The sequence below is a fragment of the Alligator mississippiensis genome, chromosome 4, assembly GCF_030867095.1.
Source record: "Alligator mississippiensis isolate rAllMis1 chromosome 4, rAllMis1, whole genome shotgun sequence".
NCBI lineage: Eukaryota > Metazoa > Chordata > Crocodylia > Alligatoridae > Alligator > Alligator mississippiensis.
This window is the reverse complement of record NC_081827.1, coordinates 214,506,226-214,524,931: the sequence shown is the minus strand read 5'-3', so window position 1 is coordinate 214,524,931 and position 18,706 is coordinate 214,506,226. Positions and strand designations below refer to the sequence as shown.

At 40.5% G+C, this 18,706-nt stretch overlaps 1 protein-coding gene and 1 long non-coding RNA gene across 3 annotated transcripts in view; one reads left to right on the top strand and one right to left on the bottom strand.

The window, feature by feature from the left end:
• Window positions 1-1,756: 1,756 nt before the first annotated feature.
• ABCB11 (ATP binding cassette subfamily B member 11) overlaps window positions 1,757-18,706 on the bottom strand; it is a 107,541-nt gene continuing 90,591 nt past the window's right edge. For both annotated transcript variants that reach the window (XM_014599466.3, XM_014599467.3), the window contains 7 exons: window positions 15,500-15,703; window positions 12,185-12,426; window positions 11,912-12,068; window positions 10,549-10,746; window positions 9,035-9,241; window positions 5,976-6,122; window positions 1,757-4,085 (listed from right to left, as the gene is read on the bottom strand). In XM_014599466.3, coding sequence (XP_014454952.2) covers window positions 3,885-4,085; window positions 5,976-6,122; window positions 9,035-9,241; window positions 10,549-10,746; window positions 11,912-12,068; window positions 12,185-12,426; window positions 15,500-15,703 — 1,356 coding nt within the window. In that variant the 3' untranslated portion in view covers window positions 1,757-3,884. The remainder of the gene's footprint in view (window positions 4,086-5,975; window positions 6,123-9,034; window positions 9,242-10,548; window positions 10,747-11,911; window positions 12,069-12,184; window positions 12,427-15,499; window positions 15,704-18,706) is intronic.
• Window positions 3,995-15,541, top strand: LOC109281439 (uncharacterized). The gene is made up of 4 exons (XR_002088098.2): window positions 3,995-4,576; window positions 6,967-7,187; window positions 9,338-9,541; window positions 12,390-15,541. It is a non-coding gene; the product is annotated as an uncharacterized LOC109281439 (long non-coding RNA).

The window sequence follows — 18,706 nt, the reverse complement described above, 5'->3', positions numbered from 1 at the left end:
AGACTGTGGGAGGGCCCTCCATGTGCTCGGCGGTGAACCCGGAAGTGGACTGGAAGTACTTCCGGTCCACTTCTGGGTCCGCCAGGGAGTGTGCTGGGGAGGCCCCCCTGAGCCTCCCAGGCTCAGCGATTGGCCACAGGAGGACCCTGGGTGCCCCCCCAACCCAGGAGGCACCAGTTGTTGAGCCGGGGCGGGGGGGCACAAGGGGCCCCTTGCGCGCTCCCAGGTGGACCTGGAAGTGGACCAGAAGTGCTTCTGGTCCACTTCCAGGTCTGCTGCTGAGCGTGCTGGGGAGTCCCCTGTGCTTCTGTGGGACACTCCGTGCGCCCCAGCATCACAGCGTTCACGAGCCCCTGCTACCTAGAGGTATATAGAAAAAACATTTAAAGCTATGTCTATGTCCTAATCGCTGAATCTTCTGACTCTCTCCGATTCGATTCGGAGAGATTAAAGGGTCCTCTGATTCGATTTGGATTCAGAGATTTGGACACCAAATTGGGCCAAATCTCTGCCAAATTGTATCAGTGACTGAAGCTTCACACAGCCCTACAGAGAATCAGTGGTACAAGGCCTGGGTTTCACTTGCTGCAAGGGGGTCAGATTAGTGCAAGTAGCTGGCTGCTGGGAGAGGCAGGTGGAGACTTCCAGCACACAGCCACAGCCAGGTTCCAAACTCCAGTCCACACCATCAAAAGGCTGCTGACCCGCGGTATAATGTACAAACTCTATGAACATCTCTGGAATGTCATTCACAGAAAACTATGAATAGCAAAGTTAAGGAGAGGAGGAAGATCCACTAAATCCTGGAAGTTTGCACCTACATCTCTAACTTCCCAGCAAAGTGCCCTACTCACAAGGCTGTGTGTGTTAGACATCACCCATAAATCACCCTCTCTCCTTCCTATTGAAGGTGGCAATTGAGCATCCAAGTGTGAAGCAGATTTGAGTCAGAAAGGACTGTAAACCAGAGGGATTGTAGCTCAGTGAGATGGCTGCTGCTCTGAAAAGGACAGGGCCCCAAGGTCTAGCCTCATCAGTCACCAAAGACAGAAGCTATGCAACTGCTGCTTATCTATTTTATCCCACAATTATTGAATGCAGAACCACCCTTGGGGCAGGACTCAGAACTAGAGCCCAAGTCCCCTGCCTTGAGTGGGACAATGCCCATTTTAGTAAGCTCTATTCCTTCTGCTTTGCTCTCCTTCTGGCCTCATTGATTTTCCCCTCTCTGATGTCCAATGGCCCTGTTTCAGCAAAAGAGAGGGAGGGAACTCTCTTAATACCTAGCCCGTGGCCTAGTGGTTAGGGTAATTTGCTAGCCAGTGGAAGACAACGGTTCAGGTACCCTCTAGAGGAGGAATGCATACAATTAGAATGAATAACCTAACCACTAAACTAAAACGTCCTGCTGGTCTTTTGTGAGTTGCAAGCTTATTCATCTTCCCTAAAGGTAGGTACCGACGTGCTATTTAGCGGCCTAAAGAGGAGTTGGATTTAAGCCAAAGTGTTAGAAGATGGTATTCAGGAATGTGTATGACCAAGAAAACTTTCTGGTGCACTGCAAATACCTTGTTCTGTGTACCCATTTACATTAGCTCTTCACAATTACTAGCATGCAGAGGCTTTGTCCGTGACAGAAGCCTATCATTCTCAGACATTGATGCATTCAGAAACTAGGATGTGGGATGTGTCACAATAAAGTGAGACTTATCTTTGAACCTAATGTGCTCTTAAAGAGATTCAGTACTACAATACATCAGCTACTAAGGAATTTATTTTTATTTTATTGTCATAAATAGGGCTACAAGGTTGGTATTCTCTCACAGAATAGACTTAGTAATTACACAATTTCCACATTAATTGCATTAATTAAAATACACTGCAATTATTTTTATGTGCATAAGTACCAAAGGACTTTAGTATCAGTAACATTTAAGTTTGCGTTGTGTGATAAGCACAATTTTAAAAAAAGAGAGGAAATACTACAATGTAATTCCAGATACTTTAATCCTTCTTTTACTACACTGTGATGAGGCTTTTACAAATTATTTATAGCAAAATTATAGTTCTCTCATCTTTGTTCCCCTTTTTGTTGATATCATGGTACTAATAGGAAAGAGGAAAACATGTGTGAGATAACGTGTCCTCTACTGAAGAAGGTACTGTTTTGATTTTTTTTACCCCATACCCTTGCCACATCATATAATGTTAAGAGCATGGTCTTGGCCCAGCACAACACCTACTTCAATATTTTAATTCTCATCCAGTCAAAGTCCAGTGTTGCTGATCCAACAAAAAAGTGATTTAAAAAAGGCATGTAAAGAAACTTCCTTCTACAATTTCACAAGGACTTAAAAATGAAATGCTGATTGTAGCCAGCCTTTGTTTGGAAAAAGGTTAATTTTCAAGGTCAGTTGTAAAACATCATATGGTCTTTGATTCTAATAAGGGTATTACACAAGAATTTACATTCTCTTTTCTTTGTCTATAAAAATTAAATCTCAAGAGAGAGATTGTGACAAGGTTTTTCATCCTTGAATCATTCAAGTTTCAGTAATTAATACTGATATATTATTTAGCTGTGACATCCTTATCATAGTGCAAGGTGAACAGATGTCAGTGTACTCAGACTATGACTTGTTCCAATTAATAATATTCCAAGGCCATATCTTATAATCAGGTTTTAAGTTAAAATCATATGAACACCAGAAATGTCATACTGCTTCAGGCCTGATACCATTAAAAAAAAAAATCAATGGAAAGACTCCTATTGACCTTAACAGAAGCTGGCTCAAGCCCTAACTTTATAAATAATATATATATTTTATTTTTAAGCTTTATAGAATTTAAACTTTCCTTATAAATCAGATTCAGACCCCAGGGATGAGCAAAATAATATTCTCCATTTCCCTAGTACTCTTTCAGGGTAAGATAAAATTAAAATTATACTGAAAATTTATTTCAGTATTATTTGATTTAACTAATGCATTTATTCATATTCAAATGAATTCATTTAGAGTATTTTACAAAGTGGCCCCACTAAGGAAAAATAGTCCTTATTCCACCTTTTGTTCATCTTCTCAGTTTCCTTTTACGATGGAGTGAAGAGCATTTCTTTATAGTAATTTATTATTTCTATTACAGTAGTGCCTACTCCAGTTAAATATATGCTCCAGACAAGATCAAGGCCTTGGTGTCCTAGGCACCAGGCATAGACATAGACAGTCCTTGTCCCAAAGAGTTCACAGTCTAAGTAGACAAGAGGAAAAGGTTAGAGAAGATAGTGTGCATTCATAATAGGGTATATACTTTGATTTTGGCTTTGTGTGATGTGATTCAGGGTGGTTCTTCTTTGATTGCCATTTGTTAAGTAAGAAAAGCACTGCAGAGCCTTTTCCTTTTATGTGCATACCTTATCCTTGGGCAACTCCCAACTAAAGAGCTTTTCTACTTGCAACTTCCTTTTCCCACGCACAATAAACTAAACTGTTTCATGAACAAATCACCCTACTGGTTAGTTTACAGGTAGCCAGCCTGCTGCACATGTGAGTGTGGCACATAGAAAACTAGGCAGCAGACAGGGAGCACAGCGGTAGATAGAGTAGGAAGCAGCTGATTGAGCAAGGGATGGGATTAGAGTGGCATTCCAGGAGGATGTCGAGCTAGTCTGTGGCACACTTGCCTAAAAGATTTGGCCCTACTGGTTTAGGTAATCGATTTGCTTGTTCCAGAAAGCCTTATGTGTTTTTAGGTTGGGTACCATGTCACTCACCATATGATACAGCACTTTGTAATAACGTAAACAGGTACGAAGAATTTCATACTAACTTCAGAGGACTTATTTGGAAAAAAATATGTCTTTTAACTTTACACAGTGTTTTAAATCAGCTAATAGGTGCTCCAGTCGTGACAAGTTTGTAATAAGCTCCTTTCACGGCCATCAGATCACTGTGAGTGCCCTTTTCGATAATGACTCCTTGAGACATGACAGCGATGATATCAGAATGCTGAATCGTAGACAGACGGTGTGCAATGACAATGCAGGTCCGTCCTTCTCGTGCTTTATCCAATGCAGCTTGCACAGTCTGCAGACAATAGACAACAAATCAGCATGACAATGTGCCAGCTAAAATGGCAGTTAAGACATGAGGAATCCCTTATAAATCTATCCCTAATAATTAAGCATTTCAGCATTTCTAACACTACCATTAGAAGTTTTACCTGAAGTAGACTCAAAGGCTAGAAGTTATTGGTGTGCTTAGCAACTCCATAAACTAAACCTGATGCTAACATATAGGAAGGAATGATGAAATATAAAACTCAAATTGTACATTTCAGTGCCAAACTGAATGTCATGGTGGTTCTGGTGAGTTTAAAAATTTTCATTTTTCCTTTGACCTCAAGGTACAAGCTGAGCCAATTCTTTCTTCTTAGTGCTCTAGCATATTGATGTAAATGAAACTGTCTATTCAGAGCATTTATTTTTAAAAGTGTTTTAATATGTAATTTTGTTTTGTGTGTAGTGCCCGGTACCACTGGGAGCTTTGGAAAGAGGCTTTGTACAATACTCAGAAAGGTAACACATCTACACTGGAAGTCTAAGGGGGAAAAAAACAGCTGTGTTTGCCTGGGTTTTGGAGGGGTTTTGTTTGTTTGTTTGTTTGTTTGTTTGTTTGTTGATAATTTTTACTTAGTGTATCTGCATAAATTCTGTTAAGACCAAATCCACAACTAAGGATCTTCTTGGCATCTAAGTCAGATTCCATTCCACCTCTTGGGTGAGTAAAGGCACGTAGGTGAAAATCCATTAATGGATCTACTTTTTTGCAAAATCTCAGCCATGAGATAGTCACAAAACAGCAGTGAAGAGAAGGTCTCACCTGTCTTTTCTACCAACAGTTTTGCAAGGAGCACAGCAGGATAGAATAGGGTTGCACTTAGGTACCTAAATCCATTCAGACACCAACAGGTGAAATAGAATATATGCATCTTGATTTCTGAGCCTGCTCAGAAGCCCTCCACCAAGGCATCTACCTTTATTTACACTTTCTGAGCAAATCTATCCTGGGAAGTATTTAAGATCTCAAGAAGAGAGACCACCCATTTTTTAGTCCAGTGGCCCAAGGATTAAGGCAAGTGAAGGCCCAGGGAGTGGAAGACCCAGTTTACAGGCCCCATTCAGCCAAAGGGGTGTTGAACCTACATTTCATACATCTCAAAGTTCATTAACCACTAGACCATTGGCTAGGCAGAGCCAAGAACACACTCCAGCCATTGGGTTGAAGCTGGGCTCCTGGGCAAACAAGAAATAAATGATCATGAGACCAAAAGAGCAGTATTGAAGAGGAAGTGTAACTCTACCCCCATGAGGAGGGCACTCCTACTTGGGTTCTGGCCCCTGGTCCCAGCCGGGGCTCCAAAGCTGTTTGTGTCTCTTGCATTGGATAGTCATTGGATGAAATTAATGGCATTGGGAACAGGAGCCAGAACCCAGGATTCCCTCACTCCTAGACCAGTGTCCTCCCAGACCAGTGTGTTTCTTCTGTTCCATTTCTCATTGAGGAAATAGGAGAGAACTATGCATCTCCCTGGGTAGGTTAGGATCAGTGAAGGCTTCCTGAAATCAACACAGAAGAGCTATATGTCAAAGCAGAGTGGATTTGGATTGATCTCTGGGCTTGCTCTCAGCTGCCCAATGAGAGAATAAGAGAACTGTGCATCTCCCTGAGATAGGACATATAATTCTTACATTACCTGTGAGAAAGATTTGTATTTGGGCTTAATGTTTTATGGCTGAATTAACTACAGTTGCAAATAATATGCATGATAGCAAGGTATCACTTTACTGAAACCTTGGAAAAGCACTGCATAGTAGAAAAGGCTAAATGAAATTATTTTTATGGGCATTTCTTTTACATGAAGGCATGTGGATAATTGCTTTGGGTCATCTTAGTTTCTTTTTATTCCATATTTACCTTTTCACTTTCTGTGTCTAAGGCAGATGTTGCTTCATCTAGTAATAAAATTTTAGGATCACGTATGATAGCCCGTGCTATAGCAATGCGTTGCTTTTGCCCACGAGAGAGCTGAGATCCCTGAGCTCCCACATTAGTTTCATATTTCTGAAAAATATATAATACAAATGAAATTTGTTTACAAATCAGCAGCTCCAGATACCCAAAACAAAGAACAAACTGGAAGAGTACTGGGCTATCCTGCAGTAATAGATCATAAACCCCAAGCAATCTTCTTCCCTCCTTAAGCAATCAAGTGATTCAAGGGTGATGTTTTACTGATGATACCAGGGTTTGAAAAGTGTTCTTTGAACCATATTTTGTCAGTCTACCTTCTACCTCATAGAGGCAGATGCCATGATAATGTACATGGGATAAAACTTGAGCAAGAGGTATTGACTGATTTGTGTATAAGGCAAAGATGTCTTTTGGGAAAGTGATACACAAAGAGGTTAGAGCTAAACTTTTCAAATGGATATTTAATCACTTTAAAAAAAATTCAGATGAGATATAAATGCATATCTATAAGCACTCAAGTTCAAATATTTTGGTCTAAATGTCTTGCTTGCAGTGAAACAGATAATGTACAGCAGAGAACAGGGCCTTGGACATACGTTCATTTGTAGTGCTATGAAATGCTAAGGTATTGAACGTTTCCAAGCAGGAGATTTTACCACCTTCAACTCTCCTATGAAATATGAAATTTCATTTCTACCAGGAGAACTTTTACAATCTTTTCTCCAATGCCTGATGTTTGTGTTTGTGCCCAAAATCTTGCAATTAAAGATTTTTTTTTGGCAAAAATCTAGTTGGTCTAATAAAAATGTCACCTCTACTGTGAGTCCTGATTGCTTTTTCCTTTAGACCAATATGGCTACAATCTGGATACTTGACATATGAAAGATATTGAATTTTAGCTGCTTTTTTAATGAAATCTTCATAATTTTACAAGGAGGAAGCAACCTTGACCACCTGAAACCTGAGATACTGCTTCTGCCTTTGTTTGAGGTAATTTGCATCATAACAGAGCCTCACAACAGAGTTCAGAGACACCTTACCAGATAAGAAATGCCTGCCCAGAGGAGCATCCCATCTCTTTACTCTGTGAAATATGAAACACCATAACCAGAAGGAAATATGAATACATCCTGCTTACCAACAAACGACTTTGAGGTAAACAGACTATTCCAACTTTTCTCTGAGCCTAATCTACATATAAAATTAACTTTTCCAAACAGGAAATTTTACCACCTTAAACTCTTCAATGAAATATGAACTTTCATTTCTACCCAGGAGAACTTCTACAATCTTTGCTCCAATGTCTGATGAAGGGTGTTTGTGCTAGAAAGCTTGCAATTAAAGAATTAAAAGCATTCACACATCGTGTCTATCAGCATCCCCCGTGCTGAAAAACAGTGGCAGGGCACTTTGAACTAAAGCTCATTCATAGATTCATAGATGCTAGGGTCGGAAGGGAGCTCAATAGATCATCAAGTCCGACCCCCTGCATAGGCAGGAAAGAGTGCTGGGTTCAGATGACCCCAGCTAGATGCTTATCTAACCTCCTCTTGAAGACCCCCAGGGTAGGGGAGAGCACCACCTCCCTTGGGAGCCCATTCCAGACCCTGGCCACTCCAACTGTGAAGAACTTCTTCCTAATGTCTAGTCTAAATCTGATCTCTGCTAGCTTGTGGCCATTATTTCTTGTAACCCCCAGGGGCGCCTTGGTGAATAAAAACTCACCAATTCCCTTCCGTGCCCCCGTGATGAACTTATAGGCAACCACAAGGTCGCCTCTCAACCTTCTCTTGCGGAGGCTGAAGAGGTCCAGGTGCCCTAGTCTTTCCTCACAGGGCTTGGTCTGCAGGCCCTTAACCATACGAGTGGCCCTTCTCTGGACCCTCTCCAGGTTATCCACATCCCTCTTGAAGTGTGGCACCCAAAACTGCACGCAGTACTCCAACTGCGGTCTGACCAGCACCCGCTAGAGGAGGAGTATCACCTCCTTGGATCTGTTCATCATGCATCTGCTGATGCACGATAAAGTGCCATTGGCTTTTCTGATGGCTTCGTCACACTGCCGACTCATGTTCATCTTGGAGTCCACTAGGACTCCAAGATCCCTTTCCGCTTCCTTTCCACCAAGCAGGTCATTTCCTAGGCAGTAGGTATGCTGGACATTTTTCCTCCCTAGGTGCAGCACTTTGCATTTCTCCTTGTTGAACTGCATTCTGTTGTTTTCCGCCCATATGTCCAACCTGTCCAGGTCTGCTTGTAGTTGTTCCCTGCCCTCCAGCGTGTCCACTTCTCCCCACAGTTTTGTGTCATCTGCAAACTTGGACAGAGTACACTTCACTCCCTCATCCAAGTCGCTGATGAAGATATTGAAGAGTATTGGTCCAAGGACTGAGCCCTGCAGGACCCCACTGCCCACACCCTTCCAGGTCAATACCGACCCATCCACTATGACTCTCTGGGTGCGACCCTCCAGCCAATTCGCCACCCACTGGACTGTGTAGTCATCCAACTCACAGCCTCTTAACTTGTTTACCATTGAATGAGTTTTAGTTCAAAGCACCCCACCGCCATTTTCCAGCATGGGGACGCTGATACATGTGATGCAGTAGGCTGCTGGAATGCGGTAAGTTTCATGCTCCAGCGGATTTAATTAATCGAGTCTGCTCTGATGTGCTGGATTTCCAGCACTTTGGAGCTGGCTCCCTGCACATCTATAAGAGCCCTTAGAAAACATTGCTCTGCACTACATTAGTGTGCTCTTTAATTTTGAAAATAGGTTCCCAACGGGTAAAAAAACCTCAAGCTTCCTTAAAATTGTATCATGGCAAATACCACATTCTGTCTTCTCTTTTCACCATACTTAGAGAGCTGTAAAAGTAAAATACAATGCAGTAGCATGAATCATTTTAGTTTGGTTTGATGATAAACCCCATTAAAATGGGTACCTTCCCACTCTGACCTGTTATCTGTTGTCTCACTAGAAAGGACCTGTATGTGCTTACCGCAGGAAGTGACATAACAAAGTCATGAAGATGTGCCTTCTTTGCCGCTTCTGTAACTTTCTCCATCGTGATCTTCTTGGTATTATTGCCATATTTAATATTATCAGCGATACTGCAGTCAAACAACACAGGCTCCTGCGATACTATTCCAATTTTAGATCTAAGAAATTGTATATTTACTTTCTTGGTGTCATGTCCATCTATTAACTGGCAGTTAAAAAAAATTGCAATACATTAATTTAGAACTAAAACCAACAAAGAATGTATACCTTCTACTAATATAAAATTATCACACGTGCCTAGATCCTCAGAAGTCTTGCCTACTTCAACAGCTGTCCCAGAGTCAATGTGCACCTTGAGCACCCAGATCCTAAGGTACACTACAAGCTTATCCCCAAGACTCTCTCAAGCTTTCAATCTCTGGTGGACCTGAGAGCAGCCACTGGGAATGAGACTGGAGCTGCCTCACTGGAGAATTTCCAGGTCTGAATGCAACAGTGAACTCAGGTAAGTAGGGCATGCTCAGCCCCATCCTTCCTGGTACCAGACACTACAGCAATACAGACAAGGCCAAAAGGACTTAGGGTCCAGTCCTAACTTACCCCAAGGGTTCCTCCATTTAGGCACCTCAGTGCCTAAAATGTGTAATACAAATAGGTGCCTACATGCCCTATATAGTAAATGGGCATCCTAAATGCCACCCAAGAGCCATCCAGATCATCCAGTCACTCAGAAGAGAGACACTTATTACCAGTTAATAACTACTGGGCTGTGTCTGAAGTCCTACTTCTCTATAGAACCTAGATCTCAGACTGAATGCTGCAAGAGAGGCACTTCTATCAAGTTGAGATTCAGATTTTGCAGATGGGAGATGCCTGGTTGAAGGAGAATTGAGTTTAATATAAACATAGCATACCCATCCACTTCACTCGTGAACATGCTGGTCTTTCACCTGGCACCTAAGTGGTAAGAATACTTGTCTAGGAAAATCAGAGACCTGAATTCTAGGTCCACCTCAATCAGGTTCCTATCTCCCACTTCCCAGGTGAATGTTTTTATAGTGGTGTAAGCTGGCTTCTAAGGAGCAAAGAGTGAGGGCCAGTGAACACCCAGTGAGGCTGCTTGGGACTTAATCTCACTGTCTCAGGACCTTTTTCTCCTTGGTTGTCTCCAGAGATCTATATAACTAGGTGTATTTTTGGAGAAAGAGGGTGTGGTGATAAAAATAAAAAAGGGAAGATACTGCTCTTTACAACACCCATCCAATCTGTGTGCCTGGATTTCTGTACCTTGATATATTAATTCCTCTGGATCCTCACTGAACAACAAACAGATCCAGCCTGAGTTCACCTAAATTAGATCACTTAAAAATGTTAGACTGTAAATCTGAGGTAAGCTATGGATGCTGTGAAAATCCATTGAGGTGATCCCCAAACGTGTTTTAGTAACTCTTTATCAAAAGGTTGATTTTGAAAATTTCAAGCACTTTTGAGCTATTGTCAAAGGACACTTACCACACTTCCTTTCTCAGGATCATAGAAACGCTCCAGAAGCTGGACACAGGTACTTTTGCCACATCCACTACTTCCAACCAATGCAAGTGTCTGGCCTGGTTTAACTGTCACCGAGAGGTCATTCAAAACTTGTGTGTCAGGCCGAGAAGGATATGTGAATTTACAGTTGAGAAATGTAATGCTTCCCTTGAAATCATTCTGATGAAAAAGTGAAATAAGACAGATTGAGCTCAAAACTGAATTTTAAAGGATGAAATCACATTTGATAAGGAGTGATTCTCATTTCTTATATTAATATTATTGGTAATATTGCTGTCAATCAAGTCAGGGTCCTTATGAAACAATTCTGGATGCTGAGGATTCCAAAGATTGACTGGACTGACTGTAGTGGAAAGTGGGGTTTTAGCTATAACCATGCACCTGTATTTGTTCTATCAGTAGCTTCCCCACTCAGTACTGACAAATTGCTACAATTTGAAAAGTGATACCTTAGTGAGCTGTCACAGTAGTTAATCTCCTGTCTCCACTCAACAGTTTTAATTTTCAAAATAGACGTCATGTAGTATCAATTTTGTTTATAGTTTATAATGCTTACAGAGAATAGCCATCTAATTTAGCAGAGGGCAATATATTTCACACAAAAAGGCTTTTAGCAAAAAAAGCCAAACAAACGAACAAAAAAACTGCATTCAGCAACAACACATTTTTTATGTTAGCTTAATTTTGCTAATTTATAGGAAAAAACCCTAAACATTCCAGAAAAAAATGAAGAATTTCATTTTACCTTTTAGGATAAAAGCATTAAACATTTTAGTCTGAATGACTCTTTATTTCAGAATTTTCTTAATTTCTTAAGCAAAATGTTTACTTCAGCTTGAAATGATTTTTTAAAATTTTTCCACTCAGCAAAATTTATTTTCAGTATAAAACAATATGATTTTCCACCCAATTTGTTGAAATTGCCAACAAACCAAAGTCATATCTATTATTAATTTTATTTTAATGAAATTATAATCATATTTAGATTATACTAACTCTAAAGTACGAATTGTAGATGTGAAATATACTACCTTTGAGTCACACATTTCCTTATTTTCAAATCAATCATTTACCATTTGTTGATATTGCTTCATAGGAGAAGGATTTATAATAGAATCTTATAATAGATTAGGAGTTTTGTATTACTATAGGAATCATGCTTACAGTATAGCACAGAGCTCAGCGCTACCAGAAAGACAAGCAAACATAGCAAGTCTTCAAACATGATATTGCTCTAAAACAGTGGTGAACATGGTGTTTTTGGGTTTCGGTTCTTATTGTTGGACTGAATAACATTTCTCAGATTGCTCCTTTCAGATCTTACCCACTTTTCCCCTTTGTCACTGTAAACACTGATTAGAGGAACACGATCCACCAGTTGAAAAAACCGTGCAGCAGATATTTTTGCTTTAGCATAGTTTGGAGTATAGGAAGAAGCTCTTCCTAAAGCAGTTCCACTGGTTACAATAGAAGAGATCACCCTGCAGTGAAGGAGAAAAGTTTTGACCTTGTGGGCTGATATATTACTTGTGAATTTCCATGAAAACAGCACATTTCTGTAACAATAGTATGTTTCGGTCTCTGAGTATAGTCTTACCTGAAAACGTAGCTATAGTGAAGTCCTTCACTCTCAACTAAAAACCCCCCATATCTATATGAGACAGAATTGGCTATGAACACTATGCACTGGGAAAAGCCAAAGCAAATTCCGTAAACGTTTGCCTTTTTGATTGAAGCTCTATAGGGCTTTTCAAGCTGTTCTTCATATGCTTTAATAAACATTTTCTCCTTTCCTATTCCAGCTACAGTCCTGATATTAGAGAGGGTTTCACTGGAAATCTGAAAAAAAAAAGGAGATACAAGTAAAAACTCCTAACAATCCATCTGAAATGGCAGGAAAACCTTTCTGACTGACTGCTAGAAAGAGAAGGCAGCACGATTATTTGGGTCAACTGTAGACACTAATAATATACAAAATGGATTCAGATCCAATAATCACTGCACAAGCCTTAGCCCATAATATAAGAATCTTTTCTGAAGAAAACCTCAACATGGCTGCTGTCTCTGCTCCACTTGGACTAGACTGCCGCAAATATCCACAATGAGGAGAGCCTTCTGTGGCCCCTCTCACCTGAATTTCACACTGTATGAGCATCTGGTACCATTATCCCTCGATAAGAGCATGTGTTGTGCTCACCCTGGCAGAATGTCAGCTGTTCTCACCATGCTTGCCTTGAATTTCTCTGCTGACTATGTTCATTGTATCGTACCATGAGAGCTGTACCCTTCTCAACATAGGATGTATGGAGCTGTGAAATACATAGCTAAATGCATCTGAACAGGGGCTTCTTAAAGACATTTTTTTGTCATCAATGCTAACCAGAGAAACTCATAAATATTTTAAACCTTCTTTAGGAATGTTGGTATCAATCAAAAGTGAAAACATTTTCTTGATTGCCTATTTATTTTTAAACATTCTTATTTTAATTATTACACAAATGATCTTGGGGAAGTGTAGTATGTTAGTTTATAGTTCTGTATCTTTAAAGTCTATACCTTTTCCAAAATAGAAAAGCTGAATTTACTACTAAATTTTAATGTGCTTGCAACTCACCTATTCAATGACTTACTATAAAGGCTCAGTATGTGCATTTTCTCTTATATACTGTCCTTTCTATGATCTATTCTTATTACATTTTGGTTTATGACCTGTGGATGTCCTGCACACAGTATATCACAGATAACCTGCATAGGAATCTCTGAAAACTATTTGGGTCAATAGCCCGTGATTTTTCCCGGACAAGTAAGTAACATTAGCCCAGGCAATTGGCATGCATTTGGAAGAACAGTGCCAGCAAACTGAAGTATTCAAACTATATTTTCCTATATTTAAAATGGCAGATAAAGAATCATGATGGAATCTTCTTAAAGAAAACTTTTTGTATTGAATGGTATGCTTGTGAATAAATTAGAAAATACCACTGATCAGAGTCACACATTGCAAAAACTGCTGAAGTATTCAGTGATATTTTTTCCCCTGGCCTCTGGGTCATTCCACTGCATGGAAACTGTTGGCCTGGCCATTTATCAGATTTTTCTAGTGAAATTTGTTTTTCAATTCCAAGAAGATACTTTGATCTATCACTTGCTATAAATAATTTAGCCATTCTGGCTGAATGATCAGCTGTGAGTGCCATTCTTTTTTTCACTTTCAGGAGTTGAAATCCATCTTTGTTTAATTAGTGACATCATTAATCCTGGGGTATTAATTCAAGTAATATGCTTTTTTGTAGATTTAGTATAATTATATTAATATGCCTGGATAGTTTAAATTAGCTCTCATTAAGTTTTAGTTTATTTAAACTTTATATCCCTCTATGCTAGATGGTGGACTCTGTTAGTAATCCAGTGTGCAAGTCAGTATTTTCTATAGTCTAATCCTCCCTTTTCCCAAATAGAAATAATGCTGGCTTTCATTATATTTTATCCTTCAAGTTTTCAGTAGCCCACACAGCCAACAGCACCAATCTGGCTAGTGTTGCTTCAGCAAAAACTTTAAGAATTAATAGAATATCACATGTCAGCACAACAGGAGCATGCAGTCACTTAAAATGATTATTAATAAGGCCAAGGCCAACAGAATATATCTGTTCTATGCATAAAGGCATATATGAGTTCCCACATGAGCCAATACCCAAACTAAAAAGGAAAAAAGCCACTAGAAAACTCATGGTAGGACACTGAGGAATTGCCCAGGGAATAACAGAGAGAAGAAAGCATGCAACAGAACTCAGTCCTCTTTAGTTTATTATTGCTCATGTAGCTATAAGGACAGGGGAAAAGAGCAAGCTAATCTCTGGTTTATACATCTGGCCATGGCATGTGTGTAAGATCCTTCCTGGAACTAGAATGGATTGGGAGTTTTGTCCTCCTTACTACTGAAAATTGCCCAATAGGATCTTCCCCCAGCACTATTCCACAGGATACATCCTGCATTATCTCAGCTTCTGGGAAAAGAGAGTGTCCTTTCCCAATGTACCATTATTTTTAAAAATTAGTGCTTTTTGTGTATTTCCAAATGGGAGTTGTCGGGTCAAAACAACATTAATATCTTTGAGCCACAGCATTGTTAAAATTCTTCTTTAAGGGATATATAACATTCATTCTGCATTTCAGAGGGGTGGATTTGATCAACTGAATTTTGTCTTCATCTTTTAAACTTCTCTGAATGGTTTAGGTCATGTTCGTTCTCAGACTATTCACCCAGGGCTAGATTCACATAGGGGAACTTAGGCAATTGAACACAGAGCATTGCAACTTAAGATGCCTAGTTACTAATCCTAGCTAGGTGCCTAGATTCCCTATAGTAGAGTTCAGCACTTAAGACCAGGTTCCACAAAAGGCCATCACACTGCCTAATCTATACAGTAAGAAATACCATGAGGGTGTTTCTTAAATCTGACCCACTTAGGTGCCTTTACCCCTGGGAGAATCTTCCCTCCACTCAGGATTCACAGTCCTGAACAGTTTCTTGTATCTAAGCACTTGCTTACAGAAAACAAAGCAGAGATAGTTTGACTTCATTCAAAGGGTGGCTGTGGTATTGTAGTGACTGACAACTCCTAGTTGCTGAAACATTCACAGAGGATGTGGAAGATGTAGTTCTATTCCCTCTTCTGCCAGTTAGGATTTGAGCCCACATCTCCCAGGACAGCATAACTGTAGGAGACAGCCATAAAATAGTCTGGAATGGGGCATGTTCACATCTTCCTGTTGAAGCTGTCCCTATTTGCATGGAATAACAACACAGTCACTAGACCAAAGTTAGAGAGTGTGTGAGCAAGAGTGAACATGACTTGATAACTTGTGTGGCATATGATCCTCTGTCTTAGCATTTAAAAAAACATATTACCTGCCCAGTAGCTTCCAGAGCTTGCTTGTCTTGAGAAGCAAATCCTGTCAGCATTTTAGCCTGGATAGCCCCAGATAAGGCTAAAAAGGGCAGGAAGCAAAGTATAACAAGACTTAGTTTCCAGCTGAAATAGAAAGCGATGACAATGGCCACTCCAATGTTGGCAAAGGAGTTGACAATCATTCCTATCTGAGATCCAGTAGCCTAGGAAAAAAGGATGGAGGGAGGAAGCTTAATCAATTATATTCTGCTGATAATAAGACAAACATAAAGAGGAGTACTTCAGGCCCCAATATTCTCTTTTCTCAGGGATCATGGATTAAAGAAAAATATTCCTGATGCTAATCGATGTAAAGATAACTTAATCAGGGATGAGTTTTACTATATAAATGACTCACCTTGAATACACAGGAAGTTGTTTACCTGCATCTGAATGCTGCATGTGGCCTAAACATTCACTTATTTAGGTTTAAATAGTACAGAGAAGCCTATATGAAGGTCTATGACCTAAGACAATGTAACAATCCCAGAATCAGGAACACTATCTGGAAATACTTGACAAAGTTTAAGAAAGGAACACATTATAGGTGCTTTACTTCTTATTTCTCCTTACCAGATACATTTAAAAAACTCCTTTATTATAATTTTTACTGCTGGTGAGTATCTGTTTGCCTTGTGTGCTTACAGGACATTTTTCTTTTTGACAGCTTTAGTGTATTTACTTAAGTGTGCACCTGTTTCAGGTCAACATGCATTTAACTTCACTAAGAGGTAACTAAAATGCGGTGTATTGCAAAACAAGAGTTTGCTGTCTTCAGTCATTTGATTTCAGATTCATCCCTATACCATGAAGTGTCAGCATCCAGATTTCCTCTCCATGTCCTCTGTGTACTGGAGCTATGAGAAGCGGAGCACCTCAGAGAGTGGCAGTTCTAGGAGTCTCCATCTGCCCTCCGGACCATATAATGGTACGTAGTTTCTAGTCCCTAGTGAGGAGGGCATTAATGGGATGGCCCACAAAACCTGTTATTGCCTGGAACCAGTGGCCACAAAATCCCATTGAAAGGCTCCATCACATCAGAGGTGGCTCTGGACTGGACTAGAACACTGAATCCAAACCCCATAGAACTGTAGGGAAACTTCGATGTGGAACTACAGACATATCTGCATGAACTTAGGGTGTTTCCCCCCCATTTCCTTCTGATGTAGAGTATGCATTAGATATGGCATTCCCATTTATTCATTTTTTGTATTTATATATGTCCTTAAATTGACAGCTATGGAGAGCCAAGTGCATTTCGTTTCTGTTGGAAAATTGTTGCAAAGCAGGGAAATATTTTTGAGGGCTATCAAAAGATGCAGAGACAGTGTAGGCACATAGTAAACAACATTAGGCTTATGTTTTTTGAATGGGTAATGTAGAAAACCTATTCCCTGGCAAAGCAGAAGTTAAAAATCTTTCTAGTGTTCAGTGAATTCAGAAACTACAACTTTTGAGCTTTGTGGTTGAAAAAAATTCTTGGTTTTCTTCCTTTCCTAGCTCTGCCTTTCTGTGAAGATTACAAGAGGAGCGTCTACACAAGACACTGACTGTGCAACAGCTGAATTATACTGCACAGTGGCATATTAGAACTGTTGGTGCTGTGACACTCATGCACTCAGTATTATTCAGTTACTGCTCAGTAGCATCACTTAAAAGGTGTTTGCCGTGCTACTGCACAGTAACTCTGGTTACTGTGCATTTATGTAGTACTTGATTATACAAGTACTAAACAGATGCACAGTAACCACTGCACAGTAGTATCTCATGTAGACATGTCCAGTGACAACAATTTCAACATGGTCTATAACAGTGATTCTCAACCTTTTTCAATTAGAGGCAACCTTCATTATATTTGAGGCACCCCTTGGAAATGCTAGCTCTTAGTTTTCACTAATTTTTTGACTGTGGAAAATTAGTAGAGCAGTTTTCCTGTTGCAAAGAACTCAGAAAGACCACAACAGGGCAGAATGTTTTTTAAACTATGGGCTCTTTTTGGAAATCTCTGGGTTTATGTTGCCTAACAGTGATAAAATTGTGTAGCACTCTGGGGCACCCTTGAAAGGATCTCAAGGCACCCTAGGGTGCCACAACACCCTGCTTGAAATCACTGATCTAAAACAAAGTCTCCCTTAATAAAGGTGCTATAAGGCAGTTAGTGTTAAAAAAAATTCATAATCAAATTAAAATGGAACCTGTAAGTGTTTGCATGTGAATGTAACTGTAAGAAGGGGTTTACTGATGTTTTCTCAGATTCTGTAGAGCGTTTTTACATATGCTCCGGTGGGGGGAACACTTTAATTGAAGTGGCTCTAAGGGCCGCTGGACTTAAAAGTGCCCACAATGTCTTGTGTATCAGCGTCCCCACACTTCAAAATGGTGGTGAGGGCATTTTAAAGCTCAGTGAACAAGCTTTAATTTAAGTGCTACCACCACCATTTTGAAGTGCAGTGATGCTGATACATTAGAGACAGAGGCTGTCTGGAGGGTGCTAATTAGTAGGGGTGTGTGAAGTGGGCTCTATTTGATTCAGATTCAGCCTGAATCAGGGTCAGTGATTCGATTAGTTGATTCAGATCACTGTCCCTCATTCAATTTGGCTGAATCCGAATCTGAAGATTCAGTGCTGATTCAGAGAATCAGCGATTTGGATGTAGACACAGCTTTAAATGTTTCTTCTACATACCTCGAGGTACCAGCCCAGCTTGTGATCACTGCGATGCTGGGGCGGATGGAGCATCCCACAGGAGTGCCTGGGGGGGGGGCTCCACATACTTGGCGGTGAACCCGGAAGTGGACCAAAAATACTTTTGGTCCACCTCCGGGTCCTCCGGGGAGCATGCAGGGGGCCCCACCGTGCCCCCCAGCTCACCCTGGGTGACCCCCTGACCCAGGAGGCACCAGTCGCTAAGCCAGGGGGTGCAGGGGTGGGGGGCCCTACGTGCTTCCCGGCAGACCCAGAAGTGGACAGGAAGTGCTTCTGGTCCACTTCCGGGTTTGCTGCTGAGCGTGCTGGGGAGCCTCCATGCTCCTGTGAGACACTCTATGTGCCCCAACATCACAGCATTCACAAGCCGCCTGCTACCTAGAGGTATGTAGAAAAAACATTTAAAGCTGTGTCTATGTCCGAATCACCAAATCTTTCCGAATCTCTCCAAACTGAGTTG